Source organism: Stegodyphus dumicola, chromosome 6, assembly GCF_044657685.1.
Source record: "Stegodyphus dumicola isolate Sdum_Otavi_A_Nest chromosome 6, ASM4465768v1".
NCBI lineage: Eukaryota > Metazoa > Arthropoda > Arachnida > Araneae > Eresidae > Stegodyphus > Stegodyphus dumicola.
Window position 1 is genome coordinate 47,689,496 of NC_140773.1, and position 20,246 is coordinate 47,709,741.

General features: G+C 33.6%; 1 protein-coding gene across 1 annotated transcript in view; it reads left to right on the forward strand.

Moving 5' to 3' along the window:
• The first annotated feature begins 11,471 nt into the window (after window positions 1–11,471).
• The window catches only part of LOC118188960 (tRNA (cytidine(32)/guanosine(34)-2'-O)-methyltransferase-like), a 71,340-nt gene continuing 62,565 nt past the window's right edge, over window positions 11,472–20,246 (forward strand). The window contains exon 1 of the mRNA XM_085818286.1: window positions 11,472–11,797. Coding sequence (XP_085674412.1) covers window positions 11,677–11,797 — 121 coding nt within the window. The 5' untranslated portion in view covers window positions 11,472–11,676. The remainder of the gene's footprint in view (window positions 11,798–20,246) is intronic.

Genomic DNA, 20,246 nt, shown 5'->3' on the forward strand with positions numbered 1-20,246 from the left:
TTGCCCATTTTTCACACACTTTATGACTCTACAACCATATCTCTCCATTTTCGTAAAAAGTTCTCAGATGGCAATTTTTGTTTAGAACGAAAATAATTTAAGCACTCTTGAGGGGTTGGCAGAAGTTCCTTTAAAATCTTAGGCTTTAATTTATCGTAATTATTAATGTCTTCTTCTTTCACATATACCATAAATTTAGTGACCTTCTTTTCCAAAATATATAATAGATTTCTGCTTTTAATTCTTCGGGTACTTGTTTTGTCCTAGAAGCTCTTTCCAGTTGACTGGAAAAAGAGATTAAAGGACTCTTCTTTAATAGATATCGAAATTGTTAATTTTTAAACTTTTAATTATATTTTCCATATTTCGATTTGAGATGTCCATCTGACCATTTTGATTTTGTGGCAAGTCTTTCCTAGTGTTAATTAAAGCTAACTCCGCCTCTAACTGACAGAGTTTTATTTTCTCTAACTCTAATCTAATTTTCGTTCTCTGATTTTTATTTCTCAGTCTGCATTTTCTTTTCCTTTAGAATATTATCAATAACATTTTGCCCGAATTCAGCATCACTTGCATAATTTTCTAAACTTTCTATTAAAGTTTTAAAAGTAATTATTTTCGCACCACTCGGAATTATTAATCCTAATTCCTCCGCCAGGAGCGTCAACTCATTTTTATTGACTTAGCGAGTTCAAGCTCATCTTAATTTTCTAACAAAAAAAATATAACAACTCTAAATTTACAATTAGAAAACAATGCGCACAAAAAAAAAAAAATTAGACTCAACACAGACACTATCAACTCAAATTATCTAGTAAGAACACCTCAATACACTACACTAACAAATATTATTTAACAACTAAACATTATTTCAAAATCCGAAATTACTACTCACCACAATCTAAACAATGAAACCATCTGTCTTCACTTCCACCCAACATGCATCTCCACATCGCTACACAATTTTTTATACAAAATGTTGACAGTACGCATGATTACCTTAGCTTGTCTCACCTTATCCCACTTCTGACACTCGATGGTCACCTCTTTGTGCAAGGGTTTGCTTTGCTCTAACATACAAAAGTGAAAAAACAACATAGCATTATATCTTTAGAACACAGTTATCGTAAAATTAATCGCGTGTTGCAACATCTTTGAAATAAAAAATCAAAGTTCCAAAAAAACTTCGTTTATTTAAAAGTAGAAATGAGTTATTTTTAGTGTTTTATGAATAACAACACCGTCCTCTTTTGGCGCACAGTGACACAATGAAGGTCGTAACAAAGCTCATGCTGTTAAACATGGAATTTAAAAAATATCTATATTAATGAATTGGAATTAACATTAAGCATATTCATTACTTAGTTATTATGCATTTATATATATTAAAAAATAAATAAAATTATAAAATGTAAGTCATAAAAATTTAAAATTCACCAGTTTTAGAAGTTATGTTTATTACAGTCTTAGAAATATCGGAGGAAATGATCTCAAAATTTCGTCAGGACATGTATTTCCCTTTCATAACTCTTGAAATGTAAGTTTATAAATCTGTATATAATTTATAGATAGCTACAAGAAATGTTTATGTAATATACTATGGTTAATCTGATTAAATTCTCTACACGGCATTTTCTTCTGAATAGGCAATGCAGGGTGGCTGCGCGATTGTATCGCATTTACCGACTGATGCATGTGCAGACACCTATCTATACGTGTCTCCATATGCGAAAGAGTGTAGGAGAGCAAGGGTCAGTGTTATCACATTTGTACACATCAATGCAACATAATGTATGATCAGTGAGTGGAGTCATAAGAGTGTAACTGTAACCGTAATTCTATGCTTTTTGCTTTAAAGAAATTGCTAGAACTCGTGCGTCCGATTTAAAAAGCTGTAAAAGTCAGAGAGAGAACATCTCAGCTCAGTTGTTGTTTACTTATCTGCTGTAATTTTGAAATCGGATTAGCTTTCTCTGCGCTTTGGATTGCGTTCTAGTTAACGTTTTATTAGTTTAAAATATAATTACTGTGTGATATCGTGTAATATTGTGATACTGTACGAATATCTTTGAGAAAAATCTAGCGTTTTGTTCCATTTCTTGTGATAAGAATAAATTTTATTAACTTTTTATCGCACTTGTGCATTCAATCTATTACGAACCCGTACGCGCGCAATATCCACCTAGTAGTTATAATTATTTTCTTATAGGAAGATATATGGTTATAATAATTATCATTACTTTGATTCATGTGAGACACTATAGTTTTCTTCTTTTCTACATTTACCACATCTTCGTCAGGTGACAGATCATAAACCGGCCATTTATCTTTAGAATCTCTAAGCCAGGGAGGTCCTTCGTGCCATTCTTGCTTTAGTAAGTCTTTTATTAAGCAACATCTTGATGGTATATCTGCAGGATTTTGTGTTCCAGGAACAAGCTTTCATTCTTTGGATTCTGATAAAGTTATAATTTCATTTACACATTTAGATACAAACGTTTGCCAAGAGACTTCTCTTTGGATCCAATACAGTATGTCCATAGAATCGGACCAGTAGACTGACTGAATATTTTTTAACTGCAAATCTTTCTTCACTATATTAGTTAATCTAGCCCCAATAAGACATGCTGGCAATTGCATCCTCGGAATCGATAGTAGCTTCAAAGGAGTAATTCTCTTGATCTAGCTTGTATTGATTGACAAGTTACTTTTCTCTCCGTTTCAGCTCAAAGAAAAATACAAATCGCATATGCAAACATAGACGCGTCACAAAATTTATGCAGCGTTATGTCGGATTTACTAAGGTCTGTATCAGATAGTTTGCTAGGTATCTTGAGGTTTTTAATTTCTGGCAACCTATCTTTCCATTTTTTCAAATCTTTTAATTAAATCTTCCGGTAATTTATAATCTCATGAGATTCCCAACTTCCAGCAGTCTTGAAGAGGCAGTTTAGGAATTAACGTTATCGGGGAAGTGAAACCTATGGGATCAAATAATTGATGTGCTTTAAACAAAAATTTTCGTTTAGTAATCGATTCATTGTTCTTCCCAGTTTCTATCAGTTGGCATGACAGAGTGTTATTCTTGGTATCCCATGTGAGACCTAAAACCGATACATCTTTTTCATCTATATAAGCTGAGCTATCTATAAGGGAATCTTGTATTTTAAGAAGATAATTACTTCTTTATCCACGTAAGTCAAATTTAGCTGCTTTTAGAATTTTTTGAGACTCTTTTTTGAAATATTCTAAGTCAGCAACAGAGTCAATACTTGCAACACACCTATCCACATAAAATGAATCGTTCAGTTTTATTGCAAGTCTTTTCAAAGGCTTTTCTACTTCATCTAGAACATGATTCAAAACAGCTGCAAGTAAAAATTGGCTACTTGAAATACCGAATACGACTCTGCAATATCTGTAGGTGATTAACTGTTGGGGATCTCCACCTTTACAACACATAAACCGTAAAACATCTCTATCGTTTCCGCTTAGGCTTAATGGTAAGTAGCTTACTTGATGTCTGCAACAACTCCGATATTTTCCCACCTAAACTGATTTAAAATTGTCAGAATCATCTCAATTAGATTGGGACCATTTTCGATGTATTCATTCAATGATACGGAGCTAGCAGCTCTAGCAGAACCATCAAATACAGGACGAACTCTAGTGATAGATTTCTCATTAAATATCACTCTATGTGGCAAATAATGTATACCCAACTTTTCCTTCAATTTATCCTGATCAACTTTGTTAACGATACCATCTTTTTAACATTGATTGAAAACTTCTTTATATTCATTTAATCGATTCTCTGATTTAAGAGATTTCACTGTGCTTTTTTAGGCGAAGTATTTATTATCGGGTAAAGGAGGATGTCCTTGTAACCAGGGTAAATGAACCATGTATCTGCCGCTACGATCTCTGCTAAAAGTTTCCCTGAAATGTTTCAAAGCCAGGTCTTGAGTTTCTATTTTAGGGCGTTTTTCTCCGCTGTCTTTAATACCCATAGAATCTAAATTCCAGGGATCTTCAATCTTTGCGTTATTCAGGTGAAGTGAAAATACTAGCACTGCATTATTTGCGAAAGCATAGTCTCATATTTACTCATTACTGTCCACCTCAAAAGAGTATGAACGGCAAATAAACCTCCTGAAAGATGTTTTATATTCCCCGTTAATAACTCTCCCGCATAATCAGCTCTAATGTGCAAATGTATTTCATCCGAATTACTTTCATATTAACAAGATTTATCATTTATAGCCGTATCACTTATTAAAATACTAAGATCTTTTTATTGGTTTAAGCAATGCGAATCATTTAACTTAGTAATAGAAACACAAATTTTATTTTCATCTTTAACTTCTGGCCCACCAGCGGCCGAGCGGTAAAGTCGCTGAACACTGGTAGTTCGGTCCGAGGTTCGAATCCCGCGAACGAGCTGGCTGCATGGGCGTTTTCGTGGTTTTCCCCATGTGTAACGTGTATACGAGCCAGTTTCCCTTAGAAAGTCCTCCACGAAAGGCATCCCTCCCCTTAGGCAGATAGCCCTCGTGTGCTTTGCCATAATTAAATACACCATAAATACACCATCTTTAACTTCTAATTCGCAATTAAAGCTGTAGAGTCACTAGGTTAATTGGAAGCAGAAAAGATGAAAAATATGCAACCACCTTCGCCGGGAATCGAAACACCGTCCTCTGGAATACCGGCCCAACGTGCTACCGTTACACCACGAAGGCACACTAGGGAATTGGAAGAAATAACTTATATACTCCCCTTTTTTAAAGGGCGACTAAGGTTTTAGGGGACCTAGTCGCCAAATCCTGGGTGCGGCGAATCATCATCCACAACCCTTTTAGTTCGAGCGCCACTTGTAGAGACATTAGGTTAATTGGAAGCAGAAAAGATGAAAAATATGCAACCGCCTTCGCCGGGAATCGAACCACGGACCTCTGGAATACTGGCTCAGCGTGCTACCGTTACGCCACGAAGGCACTCTAGGAAAGTGGGAGAAATACCTTATAAAGCATCCATCTATATTTTCGAGTTTAACGCGATATTTTTTGTGCTTTTCTGTATGTATAATTCCTCCAAATAAACCATGGCTTACAGATATTTCTCCCAATTTCTTTAATTTCAACTTTTTAGCAACAAATATGGATACATAATTTGTTTGACTACCCATGTTTATGATTATCCTTTTAAGATATTTTAAATTGTTTTCCATAACATATACTATCAAGGTTTGAGGATAAACTTCATTTGTACAAATATTATTCGAAAGGACAGTGTTCTGAGTAACTTCGTTTGCTTCATTCATTATGGCATTATCGCTAAACTACTTTTTGTCCGAGTAACACATTATTTCCAAATGTCATTTGCTGCCATATATGCTTCACTTTGATAAACGTCGAAAAGAAAAATGACCAGATTTCAAGCACCGGAAACAAATTCCATTTTTAATTAGCAGCGATTTTTTTTTTGTCTTCAGTTGGCAAATTCTTTCCACATAAACAATCTTTGCTCAGATGCGATTCCTTTCCACAGAAGGTACGGTGTTTAGATTTGAAGGGCTCATTGCTTAATAATAAGTCAGAAGCTATCACGGGATGGAGTGTTCCTTTTCGCTTTTCTGAAGTGCACCTGCTTGTCTGGAATTAAATGCATTCGGATGCGAATATATTGGAGAGTTATGAAAGTGCAACTCTGTTTTGCTTTAGCCAATAACTGTTTGTGCAAAGAGCCGTTAGTAGAATAGTAGATTACATCATTAGTAGAATACTCATCTCCTAATTCTTATTAAATTCGAATATTAAATATTTCAGTAATGCCTTTAAAATTACGGGAGATAATAATGTACTACAGGTTGTTGACGATACACCTAATGACTCTTAAGTTTCTGATATTAATCTGAATCTTATCAAATAATTTCAGAAAATTCACTTAGTTTATCAAAATTACTTTATTTCCGAATCTTTGTTCAAGCAAAGAAACGGCCTTTTTATAACTGTCGCTTGAAATAGAAAAATCTTCTATAGTTTCCAAACCAGTTCCAGCTAATAAATGGGCTTTTAAGTGACTGAATTTGCTAACATCGTCAAGTGATTTGTTACTAAGTATCGATGTTTCGAATGAGTTCCAGTATGTAAGCCAATCACTTAACTTTCCATAAAATTTTGGATTTGTTAGTTTGCCATTTTGCAAACGAGTTTTTCTCATTTATGCTTCCAAAATGTATCATATACGAAACATTATGTCATACACTTTTTTAATCCTTTTTTTTTTTTTTTCATCCATAAAACCACTCTAATTTTGCTAACGTTACCAGCTTCGCTACAAGAGATACTGGTTGTATTTTTACACGTTATAAGCTATAAAAGTATACGTTTTTTCTTGGGGGGGGAACACGAAAAACTCCCATACAAACAACTCATTCGCCGGGATATGGACTGGAGTTGATCTAGCTGTTTTCAGCATTATTACTGTGGGCCGCTGATGGATCTTAACAATAGTTTTAATACTGGTAAAAATCTGAAGCTAATGCATGATTTGCAACAATGAAGCTAATGCATGATTTGCTATTTATATTCTTTGTAGTACATAATTTGATGTATATTGCATATCAATAGATAATTGGTCAGCAAGTTCCTTATCATAAGTATTACAGCACGCGGCTTAGCAACGTTTCTTATTTTGAAAAGAGTTGAGTTTTAATTTTTCTATTCAAGTAAAAATAGTAAGACCTACTTCCAAGTGCTAATAAAGAGCTGAAAAGTAGAAATGAGAGCTTAAATTTACAATGTATTCACATGTCTTATAATTTACAGACACGCGTTTTTATTCAGATAATTTGCTTCCATTTTGTTTGTATTTATCTTATAAAGTTAATTAAGGCTTTTAATTATACACGAAAGTTTCATCTTCATTTATTTAATTCATGTGATCTCAGACACAGTAGCATAGCTAGAGGGGGCTGTTCCGCTACGGACGACAATATCATGTGAAATAATATTTGATGGAGGTTAGTCCTGTGGATCTTCAGGCAAATAAAGAACAATATGATTGTGAATTACCGTATGGAATCAATTTGAGAAGAAACATAATATTTTCTATAGATGAGTATCCAAAGAAGTCACCTCGAGATTTCAACAGCTACGCATTCTTATACCATTTTTATTCATTCAAAACTTGAAAATTGCAATCTCGGTGCATTAAACTTACGGGGGTGTGGCGAGATTAAGCAATTCTTTCTTTCCAAATACGAGCGACATCTGTCAGACTCAAATTTGAAGACGAGCTGCGTTTGTTTGCGCCCACTACGGTGCTAAACTGTAATATAAGCTGAGCTCGTTGAGGACCATCAAAAGGTTAATATGGAAGAATTCCCCAGTTAAAGAAAAATGCTTCCTGTTGGAAGTTTTATTTCCGTTATGATTGCTAAAGAAAACGAAACAGGAATGTGGAAGATGGCTTCTGTTGACGTTTTGCTATTTGTTCTGAATACAGCTCTTCAGATAATTAAAAAATTTTTTCACAATTGATGTGTTTCTAGTTGTAATCATATTTTTTAAATAAAAATCATTTTAGAACTACAAATGTTTAATTTTGTATTTAAGAAATAGTTCTGTAGTATCAGCATAATACTCTGTAATAATAGGTGGCTTTGCAAACAAATATAATAATAATAATAATAAACACAATTTCAAAAGGATGGAATTAAAATTTTTTTCAGAAGTAAAGGTAGATTTTTAATTTATTTTCCTCTATGTCATTTTTGCATTCAGTCATTTGCTTATAAGGAGAGACAAATTCAAAGACTGCCTAGGCGGACACACTCAGAGTTCGTCCCGGGAGGCAAAAGTTCTAGCTATGCCGACATACATATCCATTTTTGTTTTACAAGCGTAAGAATTTTCTTTAATTTCCTTCAATTAATATGTAATCTTTTTCTTTGACTAAAAATATAAATAAATTTTCATTGAAATATTTAAATGTTTTTCTTTTGTTTTCAAAATTACATATTACGTACAAGATTTTAGCATTTTGAGCGATTACATGCTAGCCAAGGTTTTACAGTTTCTCCAATGAAGCCCAAATGGCAAACCTGTACTTCCCTTCCTGTTTCGCATCTCATAGATTAGATTGGTGCACGGAAATATATTTCAACAAGTATGTATAAATATCAGAATTCAGTTACGTACAAAATAAAAATACTCTTGTTGCATGCAATGTTTTTTACGTATTTGACGCAAATTTAATATTTAATGATTAAAATTTAATTTGAAAATTATAATGGCAAATTAAAATTTAATTGCAGCACGTAACCCTTGAATAGTTTTACACATTCAAATTTAAAATCCTTATGCATAATAGTTCTCACCCTCCGCTGTACGTAGATTTAAATTTTAATTTTAATAGCCATTCATTTATGCGATTAGGTGACATGATTTCATAATATTCATAACTTATTTAATATGTTGCATGCAATTTTTTTACGTAATTAATGCAAATTTAGTATTTAATGATTAAAATTTAATTTGAAAATTGGAATGGCAAATTAAAATTTAATTGCAGCACGTAACCCTTGAATAGTTTTACACATTCAAATTTAAAATCCTTATGCATAACGGTTCTCACCCTGCACTGTACGTAGATTTAAATCTTAATTTTAATAGCCATTCATTTATGCGATATGCGATTAGGTGACAATTTTTCATAATATTCATAATTATTTAATATGCTGAATTTATCTCATGGCTAATCAGTTTTTCATTACACTTATCTGCAGTTATGTTGATGTGATATAATGTGGTAAAAGTTAATTTTAGGCAGCATAGTGTTCATTTCCATTTATTATAAAAACCTACTTCAAACGGAAAAGAAGGGGGAATGAGTTTATCTTCTTTTCTGTAAATGAAATAAAAAAGCAAATATTCTATCATTTTTGTATAATTAGAAATTTATTTAACTTTAAAATCTCACGATTGCCTGCTTTCATGCATGAAATGCAAATGCCCATAAGTTATGTGAAATATTTAACTAATTTCCAATATATTTCTCTTTAAATATCCTCTTATTTAAAAGCAATCAAGACGTTCTGTAAAGTTATATAAATTCACCTGACTGTGATCAGGCATGATATAAATGCTGCTCACCTTTGGAGCCCTAAATCTACTTGGATTCTTGATTCCCAAGCTTTTATTCTTCTGCCTGACAGTTGTATAACCAGTGTTGCATCCAGGGACGCAACAGGTTGCATTACAAGACTTATTCATAATGGAAATTGGTATCAAATCAATATTTTCGGTATTGCTGCCTATATCAAATACTACGACAAGACAAGCCTCTGGTGATTGCAGCGCCCTCTATAAATAATGTGACAAAAAGTGGACTATTTTTGGGAAAAACGCTAATACCTGTTCCCCCTCCTTCGTTATACTCCGTGGACTGGTGTCTAATAAGGTGTTCGAAGTTCTTATTTACATTTCGCGTGTTCTAATTATGTTTTTTTAATTGTTTTATGAATTCACTCACATCTTAATTCATTGGATTATCTAATTAAAAGTAAACATTTTTATTTACAATTTTTCATTGAAGTATTTTGTTTTCAATTCTTTTAAAAGAGTAGAATTCTCTTTATTTGAGATCGTTCTAATTATTCTAATTAGAATTTACTTCGTTTTTTACTTTCTTTGGGGAAGGGCCAGAATTTTTTGGTGAACTATTATAATTAAAATACATTGAAATGGTTCGTGGGCTAATTCTGGATACAGAAAAACAAGGATTTTTGTAGAAGAGAGATTTCAGTTAATTTCAATGTTCCTCCTCCCTGATGAAGTGATATTAGTTGATTGAATTTCTCTTCTGTTTTTATTCATTTTTCTTTATATTTCATTAACTTTTTAAAGTGGGTTTTACTTGTTTGAAATGTTTTGGTTTTAACATTTTTAAACTCTTTGTTGCATTTATATGATTATTTGAAGTTTATTAACTATGAATTTCAATTTCTGGTCTTTGTGAGATATTAGTTCTTAATTTCTTACTTTATGTCTTTAATGGTACTTTTTCTGTAGCTTAATGCGCGAAAATATCATCTTCAGTCTCTGATTTATCATTTAAATTGAAGAAAATTACAGAATAAAATATAGCCTTTCTAAGACAATCTTCAACATGTCCAAAAGATTTGGTTTTCTATGAAAATGACTGTTTAAAAGCAATGTTTTACGTATATTTTCAGAAAGACTGGTCATTTTAAAATGTGGTCGTCTTCAGTTATCACACAAAAAATTTGACTATAAAACGATTGAACTATATTTTTATTTTACTGCTCGTACTACTTTTAATGTGGTAAAAGTTTTAAAATGTCTAATGCTGAATAAGCAAATAAAAATTTCTAAATAAGACTAAAATAAAAATATTTCCAATGCAACACAGGAACAAGTATATATATATAGAGAGAGAGAGACAGGGGCGTAGCTAGAGGGGGGGGCATCTGTCCCCGGGCGCAGAATCCAAGGGGCGCCAAACTGATGTTACGACATTTTAGAATTAAATGTTTTCCATCCTTGGCAAGCAATAGGGGGCGCGAAATCTTCAGTTGTCCCTGGGCGCTGAAAACCCTAGCTACGACTCTGGAGAGAGAGCTTTGATTATTAATAATTGTTATCCTAGGGTCTATAATCTTATCGAAAAACGAAGCAGCATTTTTAAATATTGCAAATGAAATTTTCAAAATCTACAGAAGGCTAAGTATTAATTCATTATAGCGTTTAATACTGAACAAGTGATTGGTACTATTTTCTAAGACGATCACTGAATATATATCCTTCCTGCTTTGAAAAAAAACTATAGACGCCCTACGAAGTTTTTTCCATTTTCCGCTATTTCAGATGGTGTTTAAATCCTAATACGGCGTTGCTATAGTTACCCGGGTCATTAGCTTCGACTATCTTTGGCAAAAATTTCTATTTTCCCCTCCGCGAGAATCCTGCCAAAGGTAAGGCTACTGTAAAAGGTCTCTAGTAGCTCTAGTCAAAGGTAGCAACCCGTAATTCTGCCGTCAGAAATCCAGTGCAATGGTCAGCGCCATCTATTGCCAAAAGGTTGCATTCATATTTCTCAAAATTTGTTCAAACAACCTAAACAAAAGTATCTGAAAATAAATGTGAACCACTTTACCGTACGTATGAATTTGTTCTGTAGAATTTAAAAATTTTTAATATCGTTCTCGTAGCATTTGCGCATAGAGATTCATGGATATTCTTGTTTCGGCCGTGACATTTGCACTCTTCTGCCCGCAGGGGAAAAAGTCAAATAATAAAAAAATTCAAGATTGTAAATAAAGGATTTTAAACTGCCGGAAACTTTCAATAACGGTGAGGAATTTTAAAAAAAACTCGCTGCAGAGAGTTCTCAGGCCCATGCTCTTGAGTGAGTTTCAGTGCTTTTACTTAAAATGTTTACATTCGCGGCTAGATTTTCAGTTCAATTGGCCAAAAGTCTTTCTGTGAGAACGCAACGTGAAAGTATTTATATTTTTGAATTTTAGAACTGTGGTGCGATCATATTGGTGTATCTATTACCAGTTTATATTTTGTCAGTAAGTTATTTAATGTTAGTATAAAATCGTACATATTCTGCAGTGTGATTCTTCAAATTCATTAGAGGCTCTAGATGGGACGATCTTCTAAAGATAAACGCGATATTTATTATCGTCTTGCCAAAGAGGAAGGATGGAGAGCGAGAAGTGCTTTTAAATTATTACAGATTAATGAAGAGTTTGGAATATTTGAAGGTATTTTTAATTAAAATGTCATTACAAACTGTTGAATATCGACGTACAATGGCTCCCAAAAATGTTCACGCACTTACGAGTTTCAGTGAAATATCGCTTATAAAATTTGAGAATTAGAATTTTTTAATAACATATATGAATTTCTCTTAGTAAAAATACATTAGTTAATATAGTTGAACTTTTTTTTTTAAATATCAGCATCAATGTTCTTCCATCATTCCTGTTTTTAGTTCGGTTTTCGTTTTTATGCTATGTCTTTGTACTTTAACCTTTAGTTCTGTCCAAGTTCATTCTGTACTGTTTTAATTTAGTGACTGAGATGGTGTTTTAAGAATTTGTGGACAGTTATAGACACATCAAAGGTGAACATTGACGGCCGTGTGCTTAGGATCGTTATCCTGATAAAAAGTAGTGTCCAATACCCAGATTTTGGGGAGGATAATATTAAATTACCTTTTAAAGTATTTAAATAAAGAGCCATCAATAAATACCTAATCCTAATGTTGATATTTACCTCTACACAAGGACACCTCCACTGCCATGCTTTACTGTTCCGCCCTTCTTGAAATTATGTCCCTCATTTTTTCTTGTCCATACAGTTATACACCCATTGGGACCGAAAATGTTAAATTTACTTTAATCTGCAAGTAAGACATCGTTCTAATGCACTTCAGGCTTATATACCACTTTTGTTGCTTGTTTTTTTATCTGTGCCTCCTTACATTTTTTGATTTAGGAAAAACGAAATAAGTTCAGTGTTAAAAAAAAAAATTTAGTTTTCTTCAAGATCACATGGAGATGGTATGAAAAAATAGTGGGCTTTATGTTCAAATTCATTTCCATTCTACAAATTTTTAATGTGTATGAGCACATCTACAAATTCTTAAAGTGTATGAACACTTTTGGGAGCCACTGTACAGAATTAGCATAATCCAATAATTCAAATATATTTATTTACAGACGTTTATGTACAGTAGTAAAAATAAGATACATATGTAGAACAGTTTAATTAATTTTACCTTTTTTTGAATGCACAAAATAGTAGTCAAGATGGTGTCAGAGGTCACGTGTATCAAGAGTTCAGGTTTGTGATATCGTTCTATGTGAGTTCCGGATACACATGTTATGTTGTTTGCTTTTAATGCGAAAATAAACTGTCAACTTGTTATTTTTTTTTTCCCCTTGTCATGAGGTCAGCGAAAAAACGCAAATGCAATATGATTCTATTAAATGTGGTTTCATAGCTAAAAAAATTGGTGTCGATCAGCCGCAATGTGTTACTTGTTACAAGCAATGATATTATGAGACCTCATCTGGAGCAACATTTGTGGACAAAATATAGCATGTTAAAAGACAAGCCAGAATTTTTCTGCAAAATATGCAAATATGAAACATTTGAAATTGGATAATATTGAATCTTTCGAAGCTTCGTATATGAGTTATCCGTACTCATCGCAAAGACAAGTCATATTATCAGAGAAACACTCGTCAAACTTTGTCTGTTAAAAGCAGCTGATATTGTTCTTGGACTAGAAAATAAACAGACGTTTTCAAAAATACTGCTTTCCGAGAACACTGAAATGTTGCATTCATGATATGGCTGAAGACTTAAAAAATCACTTGGTGCAATCTATAAAAGAATCAAATTTTTTCACAGTAAAGCTGGATAAGTGTACAGATGTTGTAAAATGTTGTCAACTGTTATTTTTCATTTAGTTCTTCTACAGAGTTAACGACTACTTCAAAAGCAATTTGTATAATAACAGCAATCTCTGAATTCCTTTGCAAATATCCTTTGAGGAGGTTATGAACTTTCATGATGAAAGCTGATAGGCATATGCACAGATGATACTCCGTCAATGCTTGGATCTTGCTCAAGATTTGTAGAGATTGTCAGAGGGGGGAAAAAATCCCAGTGTTACAGCTATTCACTCTGTTATACACCATCAAGCCTTGGCAGCTAAGATGCTTCCAAATGATTTCAACGATGTCTTAAAATTATGCATCAAAATTGTCAATCATGTTAAAAAGAGTGCTTTAAATACTTGACTTTTTGTGGCCCTTTGTGAAGATTTGAGAGCAGAACACAGAACACTGTTATTTCGTATGGCAGAATTCTAGCTTTCAAAAGGAAATGTGTTAGCTAGATTATTTGAACTTTGAGGTGAAGTGATTCAGTTATGGGAAATTCAAAATTGAACCAAATTGTATGTGGAAATCCAAAAGCTAAGTGTTCAAGTTGTATTGGCTTGTCTATCAGATATTTTTGAATTTATCATCAGGATGCCATCGCAGCGTATACTCATAAGTTGCAACACTGGGAACATAAAAGTAGCTTGCAATTATTCCTGCTTTCTCAAATTATTTGGAATCCTGGAAGATTTATTTATTTGTCAAATGCCAGTTACATTGGCTGTTAGGCCATTAAACTCCTTGCTTGCCAATAGCGCTGAAATCTACAAGAAAAATTTGTCAGTGCTTCACACTCGTCCAAATGTTCCGCCATCATTGGCCATCCACTATTACATAAAACACACAATGGCGACTCAGCTAGTCCAGTGAGAAATAAATGATTCTGTAGGCAGTCGTTTCCCGTCAATAGTCTAAAAGATGCAACCGCAACTGTTTGCGGGTGGTCAGAAACAAAACCTGGGTTTGATGAGAGAACTCTCCAAGGCTTGCCCTCACTAGCCTGAGTGGCAAAATCCCTAAAAGTCTTTTGATATGTTAGCGCTGTCAGAAGCTTAATAGAATGGAGGCTTGCACTCGTTTTTGGCTTTTGGAGAAACGTAGCCCCCTTTTTCACAAGCATATCAGCTATCTCATTGCCATAAATACTGCAGTGTGAAGGTACCCATTGAAAAGATATCTTGTGGGAAAGTTCTTTTATGACTTCCTGACACTGTTGAACGCAAGTGTTCTTACACTCTTGGTAAGAGGAGATGGCCTGCATTGCTAAAGTCGAATCACAGTACAACAGCCCTCCTGAACGAGCTCTGTATCAATAATAATTGTTGGAGAGCTACATGATTGGCTTTCAGTTCTCCATCAAAGTGAGTAGAGTAAGCCCCTACAGGTATGTAGAAACTGAAAAGCTTTCTAAAAACTCCAGCTCCAGCCCCTTGAATCCTATCGGTCAGAGAGTCATCCGTATATACATGTATCCATTCCTCAGCCGGAAAACGTTGCTCAATTGTTTCCAAAGCTATAGTTCTTATTTGCTCTGGACTCATTTCCTTCTTATCAACTTTCATTTCCAGGTCCAACCGCACATCAAGGAAGCTATAATCCAACGGATTTAGCAAAAACAGCAGTGGCGGTTTCAGTGTTCTTAAATGATTGTATTGTTCTAGGCGAGAAACACATTGCAGAAAGCCATTTTGTGTCTTCAGATTTCATTGTTTATTATAATCATAATTCCTCCAATGCGGGTTACTTGGTAGACGAATAAGTCTCTGGAAAAGGATGAAAGCATTTTTCTGAATCAGGTTTGTCATTGGTTGGTTTGCTGATACTAACTGCATTGCCAGAATGGGAGTCGTTTTAACAGCCTCAGTTATAATGCGCAGTGCCTGATTTTGGAAGACCTCCAGACGCTGTATCACATCTGCGTAGCCGAGATCAATATCTCACAGCAATAATGTAGTATTGGTCAAATATACATTTTATACATCGAGTTGAGAGTCTCTCTATCACAACCCCATTTAACACCAGCTAAGCATTTAAGGATAGGTAATCTATGCTCCGTCTTAGCAACTGCATGCTCTGCATGCTTTCTCCAGGTTAGGTGCTTGTCAAAAATACTGCCAAGATAGGTGGCACCATCCGTCTGCTGCAAAACCGACTTCTCATACATTAGTCTAGGAGTAAAGTGGTGTCTGTTGAGAGAGGAAAACTGACAAGTAGTCTTCCCCAGATTAACTCTCACATTATTGGCAGAACACCACTCCTCAAGTCTCTGGAGTGCAGAATTTAAGATTTGGTTTAAACCATCTTGATCTTTTTTTTTAGCTCTGGCCCATACGATAAGATCATCGACAAAAAGGGCAGTGTTCACGATTCCATCTGAATCTAAGATGCCTGGTAGGTCGTTAATAACATTATTAAAGAGAATAGGGCTAATAACTGTGCCCTGAGGCAAATCCGTTTCAACTTGTTTATATTTTGAAGTGGTGGTGTGCCATAACGAGTAGCACAAAGAAAATGTTTTAACAATGGTCAAGAAATGTTTTAACCAAAGGAACATTTTTCCGCCAACACCGTATGTCTGAAGTTTTTGAACAGCCTTTAACCTCCAAACGTTATCATAAGCTGCTTGGAAATCTACGTAAACAGCCAGTACCGAATTTCATTTATCAAGTGCATCTTTAATTGATTGGCTTAAGAATACAACTTGTTGACTTGTAGAATGGAAATTTCGGTTGATCTTTACATTATGATAACTTGGCGATTTTTTGGCGAAAATTTGGCAACCAACTCTCCTACAACAACCCTCTATTTTTTTTTTTTTTTTTTTTTTTTTTTCCCGCTGCCATTTTGTTTTCACGAAGTAAAGACATGTTTCTTTTCTTTTTATCTACTTCTTCCAACAATCTACTAGCCGAATTACACTTATGCTAGAAATTTTATCAAACAAAACTGCTTAATCATGACAAATATTCACTGCAAAATTGGGAAAAAGTGCACAATACCATACTCCATACGCGTTTTTCAAAATAACACATACACATAAACCATGTACACGCCGACTTATTTTTACTTAAAAAAACATCCCAGAATTGCACAAAAATGGCATTGCGCACACTCTTCACTATATCCATGTACACTGCTTTTTTCTCATAAATTAGAAAAATTTCACGAAAATACATGACAATTTTCTCAATCTTTAAACCCGGTAAAAAGAACATATATGAAATTACCTGATCGCGAAAAAGTATTTACCCTTTCCAAATATGAACATTTCCACATATAAAATAAATAAAATATCCAAAAACTTTTACCTCTAAATCATCTATTATATTATAAACGTCACCAACGAATTCATACCGCAACCATTACAAATACTTAGTGTCAGATATTTAAATTATTTCCATGCACGTTTACTTCAACTAAAACATATACCAAATTCTTACAAACATAAAATTCACAAAATAACTATCATTTCATTAAAATATAATTAAATTTAAAAACACTACTTAAAATATAAATGAGCACATACATTAAATTAATAAAAATTACCTTACAATCCTAATTACTTTAAACTAAATCATTGCTAATCACAATTTTCCCAATAATACCAAATTCCTTTCCACCTTACATTTAGAACAAATAATATCCTCAAATAATTAAAAATACTAACTTACCTAATCTTCTTCAGAATCTTGATTACGTGTCCGATAAACTTTTCTGATTTCTGTTTCAGGATCTTTAAAATCATACTTATATTTCACAGCAAGGTACCAGGTAAAATAAATAACTTAATAAAACATCTTTATTTCTATCTCGCACAACCTTAAACAAACATTTATTACTACCCTTTTCAATACCACTAAATACCCATTTCGAATTCACTTTAGTTACGGCCATGGGATCTAAAAATTAACCAACACTGTTTCACACAACACAGAATAAAGCCAAATACAAAATTTCCAGATTTTTTCCCGATTCCCCCCCCTTTTCCGATTAAAGAACCGTAATTCGTCCATTAATATCACATGACATATCCCATGATCTCTCATTTCCCTCACACAAAATAATGCGTAATCGGAACTGAGTACTACTCACATTATTACCAAAGTCCCAGGTAGTAACCTTTATCGCCTCCAAAATGTCGCCAAACTACCAGTTACCATATTGTAAAGATCAACCGTAATTTCTAACTCCAGCTTGTTTGGAAGATATTAAACCATTGGTTTCCAAGTACCACTTAAGACTGGAAAAAATCATTCTCTCCATTATCTTTGATAACACACTATTTAAAGCAATTGCTCTATAGCTGTCCAAACCCTGTTGTGGTTTGTTCTTTTTAAGAATTGAGATCAAGATGGCCTTTTTCTAGGCAGCAGGAACAGTTGAGTTCCAACTCTTATTATAGAGCTTCAGGAGGAAATTCAGGGTGTTTTTGCCAAAATTCTTTAAAAATTCAATATGGATATTGTCTGGGCCTGGACTTTTTTTACATTTTATTTGTCCAATAGCTCCCCGCAATTCAGAAATAGGGAAATCTCTATTAAAAACTGAAGGTCCGCTAGAGCTAGAAGAAAATTTCTCGATAATTGTTTTTCTAAGGATCTTTTGGCTCTTCTTTAGATCATTTTTTAAATGCTGTCTTTTGCAATAAAATGAGTTAAGAGCATCCACATTGACCAGATCATCCGTCAGTATTTTTGAACCTGCTTTCATGGATTCTCTTCCCTGAACACTCTCTTCCTTTTTCACTCCATTCACAAAATTATAAACCTTTTCCCGTCCTTTCTATAATCTACATTAGTAATGAAATCATTAAAGCAATTTTTCCTTGCTGCAATAATTTCTTTTCTAAGGATGGCTACACTTCTTCTCCATCTTTGGACATCCTTAGGATTTTTTGTTTGTTCAGCAACATTTCGGGATTCAATGGATATACCTTTTAATTCAGTCAATCTGTCATTCCAGAAAGCCTTGAACTCGGAAAAGATAGTCTCGAGTTCCCAGCAAAAGTTTTCCCACTTCACCTTCTTAAAATTTCACCTGTTTCTCACTTTATTTACTAAAGGGTAAGAGGTTTGTAATCCAAAACTGCTCATGATCATACGATGTCCAGAACCAGGATCATAAATGACTTCCCTTCTTGCATCCCCAGCTAAATCAGCAGTAGCTAAAATCAGATCGAGATTTGTACCATTTCCATTATAATGAATATAAGAAGGAATATTCGTGTTCTGGTAGATTAGTTTCAGTCTGGTTGAGTTAATTAGGTCCTGCATTATCCTCCAGAAATGGTTAGAATCGTTATAATTCCAGCGGGACCTATGAGCATTCAAATCTTCACAAAGGATAGTTTTATTACGGAAGGAAAGACCCTGGAAACTTAATTTATTATTGTTTGGTGGGCTATAACAAAAAAAAAATAATGAAATAGGGTTTTTGTTTCCCGATTTGGACCACCTCAGAGAGGATAAGTCACTGGTAATATTAAATTTGGACGTCAGCGATTCTTCTTGATTTAGGCAAGAGCTGTAGATAGTAGTTATCAAAAGAATTGTATTTCATATCGTCCCTAGACTAATTTGCCTCAAAAATAAGAAATACATCTATTTGTCGATCATTTAATTCAGTCATAAGCTGTGTTTTCTTTTCTTGGGAAAAACCACCCGCATTCCATTGGACAGTCACTAAGTTCTGTTTGCCCTGAAAAGGACAGTTTGGAGGATCTCTAGGAGCCATCAACAAGCGGCAAAGCTGTAGCAGATTTAGGCGTAGCCCAGAGTGCACCACGAGGAGGCCTGCCACATTACACCCCAGAAGAAGGTCTCTGAGGAGGTTTTTAAAGTTACTTATACTGAGAATAAAATATCAAATCATTTGAAGCACCTCACTGAAGAATTCAAATGTTACTTTCCTAACTCATGTGATAAAAATATTTATAGAATGATGACAGATCTTTTTCACATTGACATAGATGTGCTATCAGAAACACCACAAGAGCAAGCTTTGCAAATTAAAAATGATTCCACAGCCAAATATGATTTTTAGAAGGTGGATAAAATATCTCAAAGTTTATCCCAGCGAAGCACTATACTTACCATTTTCAAGCACTTATTTGTGCAAAAGAGTTTTTAGCAGTTGTAACAATAAAAACAAAGCATAGAAGCAATCTCAATATTGTTAGTAATTTACATTGTGCTCTTTCTTCTATTCAACCAAAAATTGAATATCCTGTGAAAAATATGCAAGTACATCCGTCTCATTCATTTATCTTTTTTTTTTTTTTTTTTTTTAAACCATTTGTATCTAGAAACATCATATTTCTATAATAAAACCTTTATAAATTCTGTTTTTTGTTCTTACTGCATTATACCTTACCTACTAACATTATTATTATTATTATTAGAGAATGTGGGAAGCTTAATTTTTGGTAGTAGGGAAGAGTGAACCAAAGAAAAAAAACTTTGGGAAGCCATGGTATAGACTAAGCAATAATATAAATTTTTTGGAGCGTAAAATTTTATAATGGTTATTAATAAGTTTTTTAAATGTATTTTATTAAGATACTTGCTTCTTTAATTTCTTACATTTTAGTCATGTTTACTTTATTAAGTTCATTTTAAAAAATCTGAAAACACAATATATATGTTTAATTAAGTTTATAAAATCAATGCTTAAATTTTTTAATAATGAATTCAAAATTATAAGTATCGAATTCAAGCAGTTTTTTCGTTTATGGTTTTTAAATGTAACCATTTTGGAA